The sequence below is a fragment of the Podarcis pityusensis genome, assembly GCF_964106645.2.
Source record: "Podarcis pityusensis genome assembly, chromosome: 5".
Lineage (NCBI taxonomy): Eukaryota > Metazoa > Chordata > Lepidosauria > Squamata > Lacertidae > Podarcis > Podarcis pityusensis.
Genome location: NC_138032.1, coordinates 85,017,314 through 85,032,545, shown reverse-complemented (window position 1 = coordinate 85,032,545; position 15,232 = coordinate 85,017,314). Strand labels below are relative to the sequence as shown.

General features: G+C 45.8%; 1 protein-coding gene and 1 long non-coding RNA gene across 2 annotated transcripts; one reads left to right on the top strand and one right to left on the bottom strand.

The window, feature by feature from the left end:
• Nucleotides 1–3,150: 3,150 nt before the first annotated feature.
• On the bottom strand, nt 3,151–14,956 carry COMTD1 (catechol-O-methyltransferase domain containing 1). Its single transcript, XM_081007681.1, has 7 exons — nt 14,753–14,956; nt 12,572–12,699; nt 10,998–11,103; nt 8,879–8,997; nt 5,393–5,447; nt 4,971–5,104; nt 3,151–3,417 (listed from the first exon to the last, which is right to left on the bottom strand). The coding sequence occupies exons 1-7, from the start codon at nt 14,832–14,834 to the stop codon at nt 3,265–3,267; spliced, it is 777 nt and encodes a 258-aa protein (XP_080863807.1). The 5' UTR covers nt 14,835–14,956; the 3' UTR covers nt 3,151–3,264.
• Nucleotides 5,454–10,814, top strand: LOC308478279. Its single transcript, XR_013987014.1, has 2 exons — nt 5,454–5,735; nt 10,104–10,814. It is a non-coding gene; the product is annotated as an uncharacterized lncRNA (long non-coding RNA).
• Nucleotides 14,957–15,232: the final 276 nt, after the last annotated feature.

Genomic DNA, 15,232 nt, shown 5'->3' with positions numbered 1-15,232 from the left:
TGAGCAGCGTGGAGCGTGTGTGCAGCACTTGCGGGCTTTTCCCCTTCTCCCTCCTCGGGGAAAAGCCCCCCAAAGCCCCCCACACACTCCGCACAGCTCTTTAAAGGGAGCGTGGCTCTTGGGGGCTTTTGTGGGAGGTAGGGGGAGTGAAAGAGCCGCACTCTGTCCCTTCCCCCACCTCCCGCAAAAGCCAGGGATAGCCGTGTGAAGCCTCCCCAGGGCAGCGGGATGAAGGCTCCCCACTGCCCTGCAGAGGCTTCGTGGGCTACCCCAGAGCTGCTCAGGTGCTTGTGGGGCTGGCGGGGAAGCTCGGGTTCCCCCCCCCAGCCCCAAAAAGCAGCTTGGGGAGCAGCGGAAAGTGGGGGTGGCAGTGGGGGATGCCCGGGTCCCCCCCCCAGCCCCAGGGAGCACACATTCGCTCCATAAGACGCACAGACATTTCCCCTTAGATTTTAAGAGGAAAAAAGTGCGTCTTATGGAGCGAAAAATACAGTAATTTGGCCCACAGGGCATTGCTGCTGAGGCAACCAGGAAATGTACCTTTGTATCGGGATATTCATTTAAGTGTGAATGGAGTTCCTGGGCCCCACATTGCATCTGGTGGCAGACACTGCCCAAATGAAGAGCAGGGCATTGAGGCAATTCTCTTAAAAAATAATTATTATACGAATTTTCATTTATAACAAACATTTCAACTCTAATTCTCACATTTCAAACTTGGACTTCCCTCCCTCTCTTTCTGTGGTTCCTTAGATTTATTTACATCTTTCCCCACATATCCCAACCATCTCTACTTATTCCTTTATTCGTCTGTTTTCATAGATGTTTTTGAAACTGCAGGTTTCTACACTAATCCTGCCAATGTCCTAATCTGTTTGCAGTTTGTAGATATTCAACGAACCATTTCCATTCCTTAATAAAATGCTTGCTGTCTTGATTTCTTATTCTTCTGACATGTTTTGCCATTTCTGCATGGTCCATTAATTTCTGTAGCCATTCTTCTCTCGTTGGGACTTCTTCTTGGGCATTGAAACAATTCAACTTTTCTAGCAGGGTTGAGCTCTCTTTCTCCTGCTTCCAACACAGATGGGGGACGGGGACGACACACCACTGTCTGCGAAGAGGCAGGGAAGAATGCACAAGAGAGTTCCATGTTTTTGCACCTCCAAAATCGGTTTTGCAGCATAGATTAAATTCCACACACACACACACACAAATACCTAGAGTAGGTAGGCATAAAGCCTTCATGATGGAGAAGTGTGATTATATTACTGGGGAAGAGTCGGCAGAAAACATATCCAAACATGCCTGCCACAGCTTTCCTGAAACTCCTCAGGCTGACTCACAACCATGATATCTGGAGTGGGTTGGTATGGAGAGCAGATTAAAATGCCGTTAGCATCAAAGAAAGAATCAAGGAATATTTAGTAGTCATGAATGCAAGACAACCAGGGACAAGTTGCTCAAGATTCACCCACGCTTTGAGGAAATGGGAGGCGGCGTAATATATTCTCGGTATTCAGTTCCACCCTGCTTCCTTCTTAACTTTTGCAGCAAGTTTACAGATGGTTCATCGATTGGTGGCCTAGCCGGGCATTGCGGGTCTTTCCTGATGGCAGCTATGGGATCAGAAAAGAGGCACCTTTCATGAACGTGCTCTCTCTGCGTCTTTAATGTAGAAGACAAGCAAGGATCATTGTAGGAGAGAAGTGGCCCCACACTGGTGGCGCTGTGGTCTAAACCACTGAGCCTCTTGGGCTTGCTGATCAGAAGGTCAGCAGTTTGAATCCCTGTGACGGAGTGAACTCCCGTTGCTCTGTCCCAGCTCCTGCCAACCTAGCAGTTCGAAAGCACACCAGTGCAAGTAGATAAATAGGTACAGCTGCGGCAAGAAGGTAAATAGCATTTCCATGCGCTCTGGCACTCATCACAGTGTCCTGTTGTGGCAGAAGCGGTTTAGTCATGCTGGCCACATGACCTGGAAAGCTGTCTGCAGACAAACGCTGGCTCCCTCAGCCTGAAAGTGAGATGAGTGCTGCAACGCCATGGTTGCCTTTGACTGGACTTAACCATCCAGGGGTCCTTTACTTTTACCTTTTATCCCAATGCCATCCATGGGTAAGGGTTCGTCTGCCGTGAGGCAGCCTGCCAAGCTCATGTTGGGGATCGCTGTGGGTCCTCAGCCATGGACAGCGTTGGAGAGAAGCTAGTTCAGACACAACACTAAGGCACAAAGCCTGGTTTGTTTCCTCTTCGGCGAGCCAGGAGGAGGAGGGCAGTGAAGGAGTGGTTTTCTTGTGAATGCAGTAAACCATGGTCAATCTTATGTATATAAAATCCACCACACAAAGAAAATAAAAAATGAGGTGCCAAAATCCCAAAGAAAAGACTATTTATGTATGCGACCCACAGCTGCACGGATGTTACCGGCCCGGAGATGGAAAGAAGATAAAGTCCCTACCAGAGAAGAATGGCAGATGAAGTTAATGGACTATGCTGAAATGGCTAAAATGACTGGAAGAGTTAGAAATCAGGAAGATCAAAATTTGAAGAAGGAAAGGGGAAAATTTATGAACAGTTAAAATCGTTAGTAGGATTGGAATATCACTTGTAGTTTAAGGTTGATTCTGGATATAATGGAAGAGGTAAAGGGTTTGGATTAACATAAAAGATGTGGAAGGAAATGAATAAGAGGACCCACAAAGGGGAGGATGGAAGTCCAAGAGATTCCTTGGAATCTTGTTTTTATGATTTATGTTTGATATATCTCTGTAAAATTTTAAGTTGAAGAACCAAATAAATAATTTAAACAACAACAACATCATCATCATCATACTGGGGAGACTAGTCTACAACTCCTCCCGAACATGCAATTTTCTATGCTTCAGAGCTTTCAACCATATGAAGACCGAAGCAGTTCACCCACCTCCCAACATGAACTGCTTGTTTAAGCAACTGGTGTCCAATGTGTCCTAGAAAACACCTTGGGTATTTTGAAGCTTATTTTCATTGTATGATTTTGCATGTGAAAATAGGAATTTTTGGTTTTCCTCCCACTGAGAACATGCAAAATACAGTTTTCCTGCGCCCTCCATGATTTTCAGCCGTGACTGCGATAGAGAAAAGAAGGAACTTGTCTATGTCAGTTGCTGATTTCAAGTCTAGGCTATTTTATTGAGACAAGTTCAGAAATATACATCATTTCATCTTCAATGTTCCCATGATTAGAGGGCCCAGCCCATCTACAGCATCTGGGCTTCTCTTCTACAGCTTAAATGCCAACGTCACCCCATCGCCAATGGTGAGCATGCTAATATTCACTCGAGGATCACGGAAGATCTTCTCATTCAACTGATGGAGGTGCTGGCCATCTAGGTCATCTTTGGCTGGCTTAAGGACTCTCCCCGACCACAAAACCTATTAGAAAGGGTGGGGAGGGCAGGGGAGAGAAAATGTATACTTATTTTTACAAGAAAAACACAGCACAGCGCACCTTTTATATTTACATATGTTTCATTCTGTTTTATCAATATTTATTTCCATATATGCCTAGGGCCTGACATTGGAGTCTGACCAATGTACCACCAGATTTGAAACAAACAACCCATTTACCAAAATACTCCTTGAAAAGTGTAGTCTGCAGCTCTGAAAATCAGATTTAAGCCATCTAATGATGACGACGACATATTTATATCCCACCCATCAGACTGGGTTTCCCCAGCCACTCTGGGCGGCTCCCAACAGAATATTAAAACACGATAAAACATCAAACATTAAAAACTTCCCTGAACAGGGCTGCCATCAGATGTCTTCTAAAAGTCAGATAGTTGTTTATTTCCTTGACATCTGATGGGAGGGCGTTCCACAGGGCGGGCGCCACCACCGAGAAGGCCCTCTATATTTCAATCTTTGCTCATAAGTTGAGTCAAGCAGCCTTACTCCCAAACAAGGGACTGTACTTTAGTCTTTTCCCCCCAGTACAAATTGACTAATAGTAACTGAGATTTTTTTAAGATACAAGAGATAATTCCCTTCCCAACAAAGTTCCAAATGCTTTCCCCCTTCTCCTCCTTTCCTTCCTGTTAGTAAAGGCATAATATGTGCCCTCTGTCCGCCACCGCCAGTATTTTCCCCGTAAAACATACTCATGTGACTGAGGGCCTATCACTTTAAAGCTGTCACCCAAAAATAAAGGAGTGGCTTCTATGACTTCCCTTGATCTGGACGCTATGCATCAACAAAAGTCTAGTGTCCAGATCAAGGGAAGTCATAGTCCTGCTCTACTCTGCCACACCTGGAGTCAGGCCACACTGGAATAATGTGTCTAGTTCTGGGCACCACAATGTAAGAATACTGACAAGCTGGAACGTGTGCAGAGGAGACCAAGATGATCAAGGGTCTGGAAGCCAAGCCTTATGAGGAATGGTTGAAGGAATTGGGAATGTTCCAGCTTGGTGAAGAGGAAACTGAGAAAAGATATGATAGCCATCTCCAAATATCTAAAGGGCTGTTACATGGAAGATGGAACAAGCTAGCTTCCTTGTGCTCTGGAGGCCAGGGCCTTTAGCAATGGCTTCAAGTTACAAGAAAGGAGATTTTGACTAAACACCAGGAAGAGCTTTCTGACAGTAAGAGCTGTTTTGACAGTTGAGCGGACTTCTACGAGGTTGTGGGCTCTTCTTCCTTGGTGGTTTCTAAGCAGAGGATGGAAGGCCCTCTGTCATGGATGCTTTAGTAGAGATTCCTGCATCACAGGGGGTTGGACTAGATGACCCTGGGTGCCCCTCTTCGAAAACTCTACAATTCAATGATTCTATAGTGTTCATATAATCGAATTATCTGTTGGAATTCTTTGAAATGATTTAGTATTTGATTGTTAAACGGGCTCCACCAGTACCTATGTTCCAATGAATTTGTTAAGAACTTTTAATTTGCCACGAGACTTTCTTGAGGAAGCATGCTGTGCTTACATTATCAATTGCTATTATTCCTCCTTTTCTCACGAGCTGTAAGCATCTTTCATAGTAATCGTTGTAGCCATCTTTGTTAGCATCTATGAAAGCAAAGTCAAACGTCCCAGCTTCGCCATTTGCCAGAAGTTCATCTAGACATTAAAAAAAAAGGACGATTTCATTTCAAATAGGAAACATCTGTAGGACAGTTCAGTTTCAGTGAAATTAGCAGGAGTTTGATTTTGTGTAAGTTGACATTTCAGAGGTGAGGGGCCTACCAAAAAGCAAACTATCCTTTATGAAAAAACAACACTTTTTAAGCCACTCTCCTGACACACCACTAAACTGGTAAACCCATTTTGTTATCTACTCTTCTCAACCAGTATGACATGTCACAACTCAGCTGCACATTCTATAATTTCCAGGCATTATTGACATACCTAGTGTTTGGATGGCCGGCTTTATCCTTAGGTCAATTTTGTGATCCACTCTTGCCTGAAGTGAGAGAGGGGTAAAAGGTTATTTCCTAGGAAAGGCATACAGTTGTACATTGGAAGTCGAACGGAATCCGTTCCAGAAGTCAGTTTAACTTCCAAAACATTTGAAAACCAAATCATGGCTTCTGATTGGCTGCAGGAAGCTCTTGCAGCCAATCAGAAGCCACGGAAGTCCCATCAGATGTTTGGGTTCCAAAAGAACATTCGCAAACTGGAACAACGACTTCCGGGTTTGAGGCGTTTGGCAGCCAAAACGTCCCGAGTTCCAGGGCATTTAGGATCCAAGGTACGACTGCACTATAGGTGATTTTGAGACAGAAGGCCTGACAAAATCAATGTCTTTTCATATGTAATTTCTCCATTTCATTGGATATCATTTGCTCTGCTTGAAGGCCAAGGTTAAGAGGTCTTCATCTGGACTGTGAATTGGAGTACTGGGAAGATTACGTGGAACATTAAACCACTCTCCACAAGAGTTACTAACCCAAAGCAAGCTTTATGGGCCACCTATATACATCATTTGTGGCCTAAAAAACCCAACTTCTGCAAAGTTTCCTTTTTGCCACAACTGACCAGGTGGGTGGTTGTTTACAGCATACACTAAATCCCTGGATTTGGGAAATCGGAGTTGAGAGGAAAAACAGAGAGATGGTGGAAATAAAAGCTGAGTGGTTCAGCCGTGGCTTAGCTGTGGGCTACAAACCATCACCTCCTCGGTCCTTTCTCCAGCCATCTTAGGCAAACCGCCAAAGTCACAAATTCTGAAATCACTTTGTTTCAGGGCTGAACGTGAAAACACAGAGAATGCTGCCAAATGGAAGCCAGTTGGCTGATACTTGATATAAGTCATATCCACATTTCCCCTTACAAAAAAATTTGTGGGGCATGACAGGGCAAGGAAATGGCGCACCCTTTTTTCTTTGCTTTTTAATTTCTACTTATTTAATTATTGGAGGAGGAGGAGGAGTAAGAGGCCACTAACTCCTCTGATGAGATAAGCAGGTTTTTTTATTTCTTTGCCTGTTACAAGATGGGAATGCTCAGCTTTCAGAACACAATAAAATCTACAAAAATAGCGCCATGTCAGAGGCAATGCCCTGTGGCAGATATTGATGAACTACAAGTCCCAGCATCCCTGAGAATTGCCCTCATGGCAGAAGGTGCTGGAATTTAACAGGATCTGAGTGGCGCCAGCTTGGCCACTCCTGCCCTCTTAGGCACCTATGCCATGCAACCATATGCCGTGGATACACTTGGCAGTGGGTGAGAACCTGTTTCAGATAAAAAATATTGCACTATGTATGTGCAGAAAAGGGGAGAAAGTCCTCATATTTCGAGAAAAGCATCAAGCATATGTTTCAATCTCTTCCACTGAAGTTAAGAGGGAGGATTTAAAACAGGATTTGACATCCGGCAAGATCGTGTCGAATGCCCTAAGACGGAATGCAACATTTGGACGCGGGTGGCGCTGTGGTCTAAACCACTGAGCCTCTTGGGCTAGCTGATCAGAAAGTCGGCGGTTCGAATCCCTGCAATGGAGTGAGCTCCTGTTGCTCTGTCCCAGTTCCTGCCAACTTAGCAATTTGAATGCATGCCAGTGCAAGTAGATAAATAGATACTGCTGCGGTGGGAAGATAAACGGCATTTCCGTGCGCTCTGGTTTCTGTCACAGTGTCCCGTTGCACCAGAAGCAGTTTAGTCATGCTGGCCACATGACCCGGAAAGCTCTCTATGGACAAATACTGGCTCCCTTGGCCTGAAAGCGAGATGAGCGCCACAACCCCATAGTCGCCTTTGAGTGGACTTAACCGTCCAGGGGTCCTTTACCTTTACTAGCTAGAGCAAAGATTTCAAAACAATGTGTCACAGCGGCATCACTTATGGAGCATAAAGATGCTTTGGCACTTGTAAAATGGTGACCGCAGACATTCTGTACTTTGTGGGACGCTAATGGTGCCAGCATCAGTTACTGGTAATGTAGCCATTATTGCTAGGGAGTGGCTGCAACATTATTTCGCAAGCAGTTACCTGAGTAAGTGCCAAATAACACTTCGGCGGTTGTATTTCTACAGGGCCAATAGCAGATTGCCGGGGGGTGGGGAGGAGAAGATTTAGCTCTGTTGTTCCCAATGTGGGACACATGCCCCACAGGGGGGCAACTTGATTTTTAAGGGGGGCAATTCGAGAATGAGTTATTAGCAGTGATTTTTTTATATATATTTTTTGCATTTCTTATGATTCTAGGGGCCTCATACACGGTATATAAAGATATTTTGTGAAATAAACATTTTTAAAATTAAAATTGGCATGTACACGGCAGTCAGCTGGTGGCAATGGAGAGATTATCTAAACAGAAAAGGTTATCTAAACAGAAAACACATTGGGCGCATTCAGGGGGAGTAGTGCTCTGGGAGCACTCAGTCAACAGTTGTGGAATTTCCCCCTGCTCTGAGCACTGGTGATCAGCAGGAATTCAGATACCTCAGGAAATTCGTGATTTATCCATAGTAAGAATTAACGTATTTTTTGCTCTATAAGACTCACTTTGTCCCTCCTAAAAAGTAAGGGGAAATGTGTGTGCGTCTTATGGAGCGAATGCAGGCTGTGCAGCTATCCCAGAAGCTAGAACAGAAAGAGGGATTGCTGCTTTCACTGCACAGCGATCCCTCTTGCTCTTCTGGCTTCTGAGATTCAGAATTTTTTTTTATTGTTTTCCTCCTCCAAAAACTAGGTGCGTCTTGTGGTCTGGTGCGTCTTATAGAGCGAAAAATACAGTATATGTCACGGGGGGGGGGGGGCAGAATCAGGATTTTAGAGATGCTTAGATGGGGCATGGCCAAAAAAAGGCTGGGAACCACTGATTTAGATACAGTGGTGCCCCGCAAGACGAATGCCTCGCAAGACGGAAAACTCGCTAGACGAAAGAGTTTTCCGTTTTGGAGGTGCTTCGCAAAACGAAGCTCCTATGGGCTTGCTTCGCAAGACGAAAATGTCTTGCGAGTTCCTGCGGTTTTTTTCCCCTTCCCCCCCCTTTTTCTAAGCCGTTAAGCCGCTTATCTGCTTATCCGATAAGCTGATAAGCCGCTAAAAGCCGCTAAAAGCCGCTAATAGCGCTAATAGCGCTAATCCGCTAATCCGTCAATGGGCTTGCTTCGCAAGACGAAAAAACCGCTAGACGAAGAGACTCACAGAACGGATTCTTTTCGTCTTGCGAGGCACCACTGTAGAAGGAAACAGCATCAAGGGGAGAGGTTTATATACTCTTATAAGCCCAGCTGCGCCAACCAAATCCGTACTTCCCTGCATTTGATTCAGAGTTAAAAACTTAGACAACCAATGCCTGAAATGACAGATCTCCCATGTAATATGTTGCTTAGCTCCGGTTCTCAGGTCTCCCAATCCCCAGGTGTGCCGGCGCAGCTCATTTACCTCTTTCCACACTGGCTTTCCGATATTGGCATAATCTTCGCTTATATCGCAGGCGACGACTCTGCCATCCTCGGGTATGACCAGAGCCATGTTTAAGGCATTGTACCCTGTAAAGACACCTGAAACACACCAGGAATTACGGGCAGTTGTCGGAGCCTGGTTCCTATTTCTGCGACACAGAGAGTTCCACGAGTTCTAGATCCCATTAACTGGTATCTTAACACAACCTCGTCCAGGCATGAGAGACTGTGGATGTCTTCAGTACTTGTTTTCAGAGAGAGAAAAATATTAAAAATAATATCCTGGCCTCTTGGGTGGGTTATTCCAATCCTACTAACGATTTTAACTGTTTACAATGGTTTTTAAGATAAATTATAAAATTTCCCCATTCCTTATTAAAATTTTGGTCTTCCCAATTTCTGATTCTTCTGATCATTTTGGCCATTTCAGCATAATCCACCAACTTGATCTGCCATTCTTATCTGGTAGGGTTTTGAATAATAATAATAATAATAATAATAATAATAATTTATTATTTATACCCCGCCCATCTGGCTGGGCTTCCCCAGCCATTCTGGGCAGCTTCCAAAAAAATATTAAAATACTATAATACATCAAACATTAAAAGGTTCCCTAAACAGGGCTGCCTTCAGGTATCTTCTAAAAGTCTGGTAGTAGTTGTTCTCTTTGACATCTGGTGGGAGGGCGTTCCACAGGAATAATAATGATTTATTATTTATACCTATATTCTATATTTTAGAATATTATCATGTCCCATTTGGAGAATGCCATTGCATCATGAGACAGCTACAGCAGGGGGGTGGGGAGCAGCAGGCTCCACAAATCTCTTGGTCCTTTTCCCAATGACCCACCCTGCACGGATGCTTGGGATGTCTCTGCAAAACCCACAAATTGCTCTCCTCTGCCCCACCCCGAATTATCTCGCAGTCTCTAGTAACTAATGCAGAAGTGGAGATGGTGGCAGAGGCGGCCCAACTGATACTTGTGTGCCAAGTGTTTTTTTTCCACCCATGCAGCCCGTGAGATGTTGCTTGTCTCACATTTGGCCCTGCCGTGCCCTTCCTGTAAGCAGCTCAGACTGGTGCTCTTGACCGTGGATTAAGCCCTGAAATGCAATTATTCAATGCTTACTTATTTATAGTGTTTGCCCTTGCGACTTCACAATGCTCAGAGCAATCTAACCGCAGCCAATGTATATTTGCAGGAGCTGTGGCAAGTTTGGGACTACAATATGGTCTGGGACGCAGCGCAGTTCGGAAGCCACTTCCTGGAAAAATAAAACTTCTCAGAATGGTTGGCCTAAGAGGTTGAAGCCTGCTCAATGCTAGGCTTCCATTCAACATTGCCCTGGCCAGCTCAGCCCCAATAAGCTAGGATAATTCAGACAGGGTTCAGACAGGAGACAGCGTTCTTTGGAGAAACCAACGCAATGTTTTAAGGTGGAGGGCCAGGGATTGAATGCTGAGAAAGCCACAGAAATTCTAAAAGAACAAACGTTTGTTGCAGAATTGGGAGTATTTGTTCCTATGCCTCAGTCCACAGCCTGAAAAGAACACGGGGATCCTTAGAGTCAAGCCAAAGAACAGAAACTAGAAAGTGGTTGGATGCTAAGCAAAGTAACGGGCTATGTTGAATCAGCCAAGCTAACAGCTAAAATATGATAATCTAATGATAACTGGTGTTTTTTTATTTTGACGAATGGAAACCTTTTTCAGATTATTTGAAGAAATACTATAGCACGAAGAACCCGCCAGCAGGTTTCAAACTATGAGCAACAGAAAGAATGAAATATTTAACTACGTTAAAAAAGAGGGAAGACAGGTTACAGCACAGGGGAGATAAGAAAAACGTCATGGAAAATAGGATGGGATGTTGACACTCTCTAACGCACTGGAATTTTTATGTGGATTTTTTTTTTAATTCAATGAATTTTTTTTTAAAAAAAGAAAGAAAGTGACTGGATGCCAGACTTCCAGTGGACATAAGGTAACTTCTCTTCCAGATGTGATTAGCAGGCAACAGCCACATGACCCACAGATCCTGCAATTCAGCCTACAGATCATTCTGGAGCCATCCCTGCATAAACAGAATGACTTACCTACTTCAATGACCTTCTTTGCTTTGATCAGCCTCGCCAGGTTGGCCAAAAGCTGGGCCTCGTCAATAGACACCATCATATTTTTATTGGGAAGGTTCCAAGTAACCTAGAAAAGAACATCTGCTTATTACAAGTTGCTAACTTACTGATCAGTAACCAGTGCTATAAGTTATTATAGGGTGTGGGGGCTATTTGTGCATGTGAACACAATTTGCCTTTGGCTGATTTCTCCATCTGCATGACCAGAGAAATGACAATAACCTTCTGCACAGTGCTATTTTTCTTTCAAGAAAAAGAGGTGCCGGGACTCTCCATGAATGCCACGCCTGTTCTCTTAGAATGGCAATGGCGGCCACCTGAGTTCGAGCAAGTTCCGGCTAAAAAAAAGCCCTGCTTCTGCATAAAGTCTTTGGCTGTAAGTCATTTGAGTTGCCTTTAGCAAAGAAAAAGCAACCGATAACTCTGACGAATAATAATAATAATAACCACAATAATAATTGTAAAGGCTATACACTGAATAGCAGGGGAGCAGGGAAACTATTGATCCACGACTGAACAGACAGGTAACACAGCGATACACATTTTCAAAACTGTTACGTGCAGTGGAGGAGCTTCATGCTCCGGCACCAGGGGGCGGAGAGCAGGGCAGGGCACCCTGGGGGCATAGCACACCCAGCGCGGACTCGGGGGCAGCCGCAATGGCGCCCCACCGGGATCGCACTGCCGGGGGGGGTGCGCCCCCCCACACCCCTCTTCCTCCGCCAGTGGTTACGTGAATTAATATTCACTACAATGAGAGGTTCAGCTGTCGCAAGCTCCTAGAAAGTACCTATAGGTCAGCCTTGTTGCATTTGTTGTTGTTTAGTCGTTTAGTCGTGTCCGACTCTTCGTGACCCCATGGACCAGAGCACGCCAGGCACTCTTGTTGCATTAAATAGGGCTATTTAGAATTGCAAGGGTATTTAGAACTGAGTTCACAGAGGCAAGGGGAAAGGAGAGTCCACACCATGATACGACCTACTTCTCACTGCGGCTTAGCAGTACCACTTCAGAGGAACACAGCCTGGTGTTCACATGATGCAAAGTTCTCTCAGGAAAGCAAAAGCAAAATTCCTCCACAAACAAGACTAGCAGGTTGGGGAGAAACCTAACTGAGCACCTCTCTCTCTTGTCTTGAGTCAGCCACCGTGGGCCTCCACTTGCAATGGAACCCAGCATGGCCACATTTACAGGGGGAAAGGTGGGTCCTGGTCTTTACTGATATTCTATTGTTTTTTAGAAGGCTATATGGGAATTATCTGGTGAAAACAGCACAGAAACATGGGGCGGAGCTTGTGGGTTTCACTGTGGGCCCCATATACCTTTTCCTTGAGACAACACGGTTCTGATGCGAAATGAAACCATTGCAGAAAATAAACAACCATATATTTTTTCTGGGATGTCTATCCTTATCATCTCATGGAGAAGACAAAACCCAGTTCTGGGCACGAGCAAGTTCCTAAGTGGACTCTGAACGGGGCACTTATGTGAGAGCTGAAGTCGGGAAGATAGACCCAGTAGAAAGACTTACTTACCAATCTTAGCTTCTTCAAAGCCGGGTGCTCCCTCAAGGAGTGATCCAGTACGTACTGCAGTAATGGGCTGTTTTTCCCTTGGAAACGGCTTTTGGGAGTTCCAAAGGGAAGGCCTGAATATCTTCTGCCTTTTGGGAAAGAAATAAGACAACCCGTAAGCTTCCAAAGATTTCTGGTGGGGCTGCATGCACACATCACTCCCTTGCACCTAAGGGTTTCCCCGTTCACTTCAATGGTGGAAGCAGATCTGCCTATTTACAGGCCTGTCTTCTTCATGGAAGTTAACAGTAAAGCTCATCCCAAACTCAATGTGTACATCAAAGCACAAGAGCCCTAGGACAGGGGTAGTAGAGATCAAGGCTGTGCCCCACCCTCTTCCCTATAGAAGGGCATCACAGGACTGGGAGCATGCAGATTGCCACAACGTGAATTTTCCACAGCCCCCCAAACCGAACAGTGCACCATAACACTACAGTGAACTCTGCTATCATGTCCTTTTCCCAGGCTCCATCCAGACTTGAACAGGAGGGCTGTTACACTAAACAGTGGTACCTTGGTTCTCGAACTTAATCTGTTCCGGGAGTCTGTTCGACTCCCAAAACCATTTGAAAACCAAGGAGTGTCTTCTAATTGGCTGCAGGAGCTTCCTGCACTCAATTGGAAGCTGCGTCAGACGTTCGGCTTCAAAAAAACGTTCATTCGAGAATACAAGGGATGTGGGTGGCGCTGTGGTCTAAACCACTGAAGAAGAAGAAGAGGAGTTTGGATTTGATATCCCGCCTTTCACTCCCTTTAAGGAGTCTCAAAGCGGCTAACATTCTCCTTTCCCTTGCTCCCCCACAACAAACACTCTGTGAGGTGAGTGGGGCTGAGAGACTTCAGAGAAGTGTGACTAGCCCAAGGTCACCCAGCAGCTGCATGTGGAGGAGCGGAGACGCGAACCCGGTTCCCCAGATTATGAGACTACCGCTCTTAACCACTACACCACACTGAGCCTCTTGGACCTGCCAGTCAGAAGATTGGCGGTTCAAATCCCCGTGATGGGGTGAGCTCCTGTTGCTCTGTCCCAGCTCCTGCTAACCTAGCAGTTTGAAAGCATGCCAGTGAACTTCATAACCAGACACTGGAGAGACCTGTCAGGAGTAAGCATGGACCAATGGTACCAAATAGTATGGGAAACAGCCTTACTAGAAAAATTAACCAATAAACTGAAACTGACATGGGGACAAATAGAAGAAGAGGCCTTCACCCCGGTATGGCTCCCCTTTATCACACACACAGCCCAACAAGACAATGACAAAACTGCACCAACAGCATACAAATCAATATGGCTAACCTGATCCAAAACACCCACCCACCCCACTCACACATGAAAACAAAGATCACCACAGCCAATCACAAACAAACAACCGCACCCTAGGCCAACCCCAACCTCTCTCACCACAAGTGAACAGCAGAGAACCTGCACAAGCGACCCTAACACAAAACCCCACATATATTAAGTAAAATAGAAACATTGCCACCTGACCCCACCCCCACTCACCTTTCCCCCCTCCACCTCTTTCCCCTACTGATCTGTAAAAAATGTTACTTGAAAAAAGAGACATTGCACATACTTTTGTAAACCAAGAAAATATTTAATAAAAATACATTTAAAAAAAAGAAAGCATGCCACTGCAAGTAGATAAATAGGTACCGCTATGGCGGGAAGGTAAATGGCGTTTCCATGCGCTCTGGTTTCCGTCACGGTGTCCTGATGTGCCAGAAGTGGTTTAGTCATGCTGGCCACATGACCTGGAAAGCTGTCTGTGGACAAACGCTGGCTCCTTCAGCCTGAAAGCGAGATGAGCGCCATACCCCGTAGTCACCTTTGACTGGACTTAACCATCCAGGGGTCCTTTACCTTTTTCTTTTTTCTTTTGAGCGTCACATATTGTCAGCATCCTGAACTCCCTCAGTTTGTCCTGTTAAAGGGAGACTGGGGCTTGCCCCAACCCTAAACCCATGAGCTCATTAGGGTTTGGGTTGCCCCTCCTGCCACCCAGCCCACCCACGACTCCACCCTCGCCCGGGTCACGCGCGCAACAAGCCGTGGGGCCGCTGGCGAACGCGCAACAGGGCGGCGCCCACGCGGATCCTGCTTCCAAGACGGACAAAGGGATCTTAGTCTCAGGATCTTACCTATTAGGAATCCAGCAACAGCAACCATCCCCAGCGCTGCAGTCCCGACGACTGCTTCTTTGGAGAGGTTGAAAGCGGGCATTTTGGGGGTTTTATTTCTTGGGTTTTTCTTGGAAAGCGTGTCAGGGATAGAGGAGGTTTCCTGCAGCTTTGCACGCCGAAGTGTACTTTCTCCCCGCCGCGCTCACGTGATGCCCGCATGCTCTTGCTGTCGTCACGGGAAGGGAGAGGAAATTCCCGGTTTGGGCGCGCGCGCGCAGGGGCGAAACTGGGGGAAAGCCAACCGGTCTTGTGGGTAGAGCAACCGGGGCGTCGCAGGCTTGACCCCCGGCAGCTGCGAAAAGGCTGAAAGCCTGGACAATCGTAGAACGATCGAATTGTAGAGTTGGAAGAGGGGTACCCAGAGTCATCTAGTCCACCCCCCTGCGATGCAGGAATCTCGAACTCAAGCATCCAGGACAGATGGTCATCCAACCTCTG

Excerpts from the sequence above, each read along its gene's own strand:
- COMTD1 (XM_081007681.1), bottom strand. The coding sequence starts at position 14,834 with ATGCCCGCTTTCAACCTCTCCAAAGAAGCAGTCGTCGGGACTGCAGCG. Across the intron at positions 5,448-8,878 it reads GAAAGCCAGTGTGGAAAGAG|GCAAGAGTGGATCACAAAAT; the intron begins GTAAATGAGCTG and ends CTCTCACTTCAG. Across the intron at positions 3,418-4,970 it reads GAATAATAGCAATTGATAAT|GTTTTGTGGTCGGGGAGAGT; the intron begins GTAAGCACAGCA and ends CCTTTCTAATAG.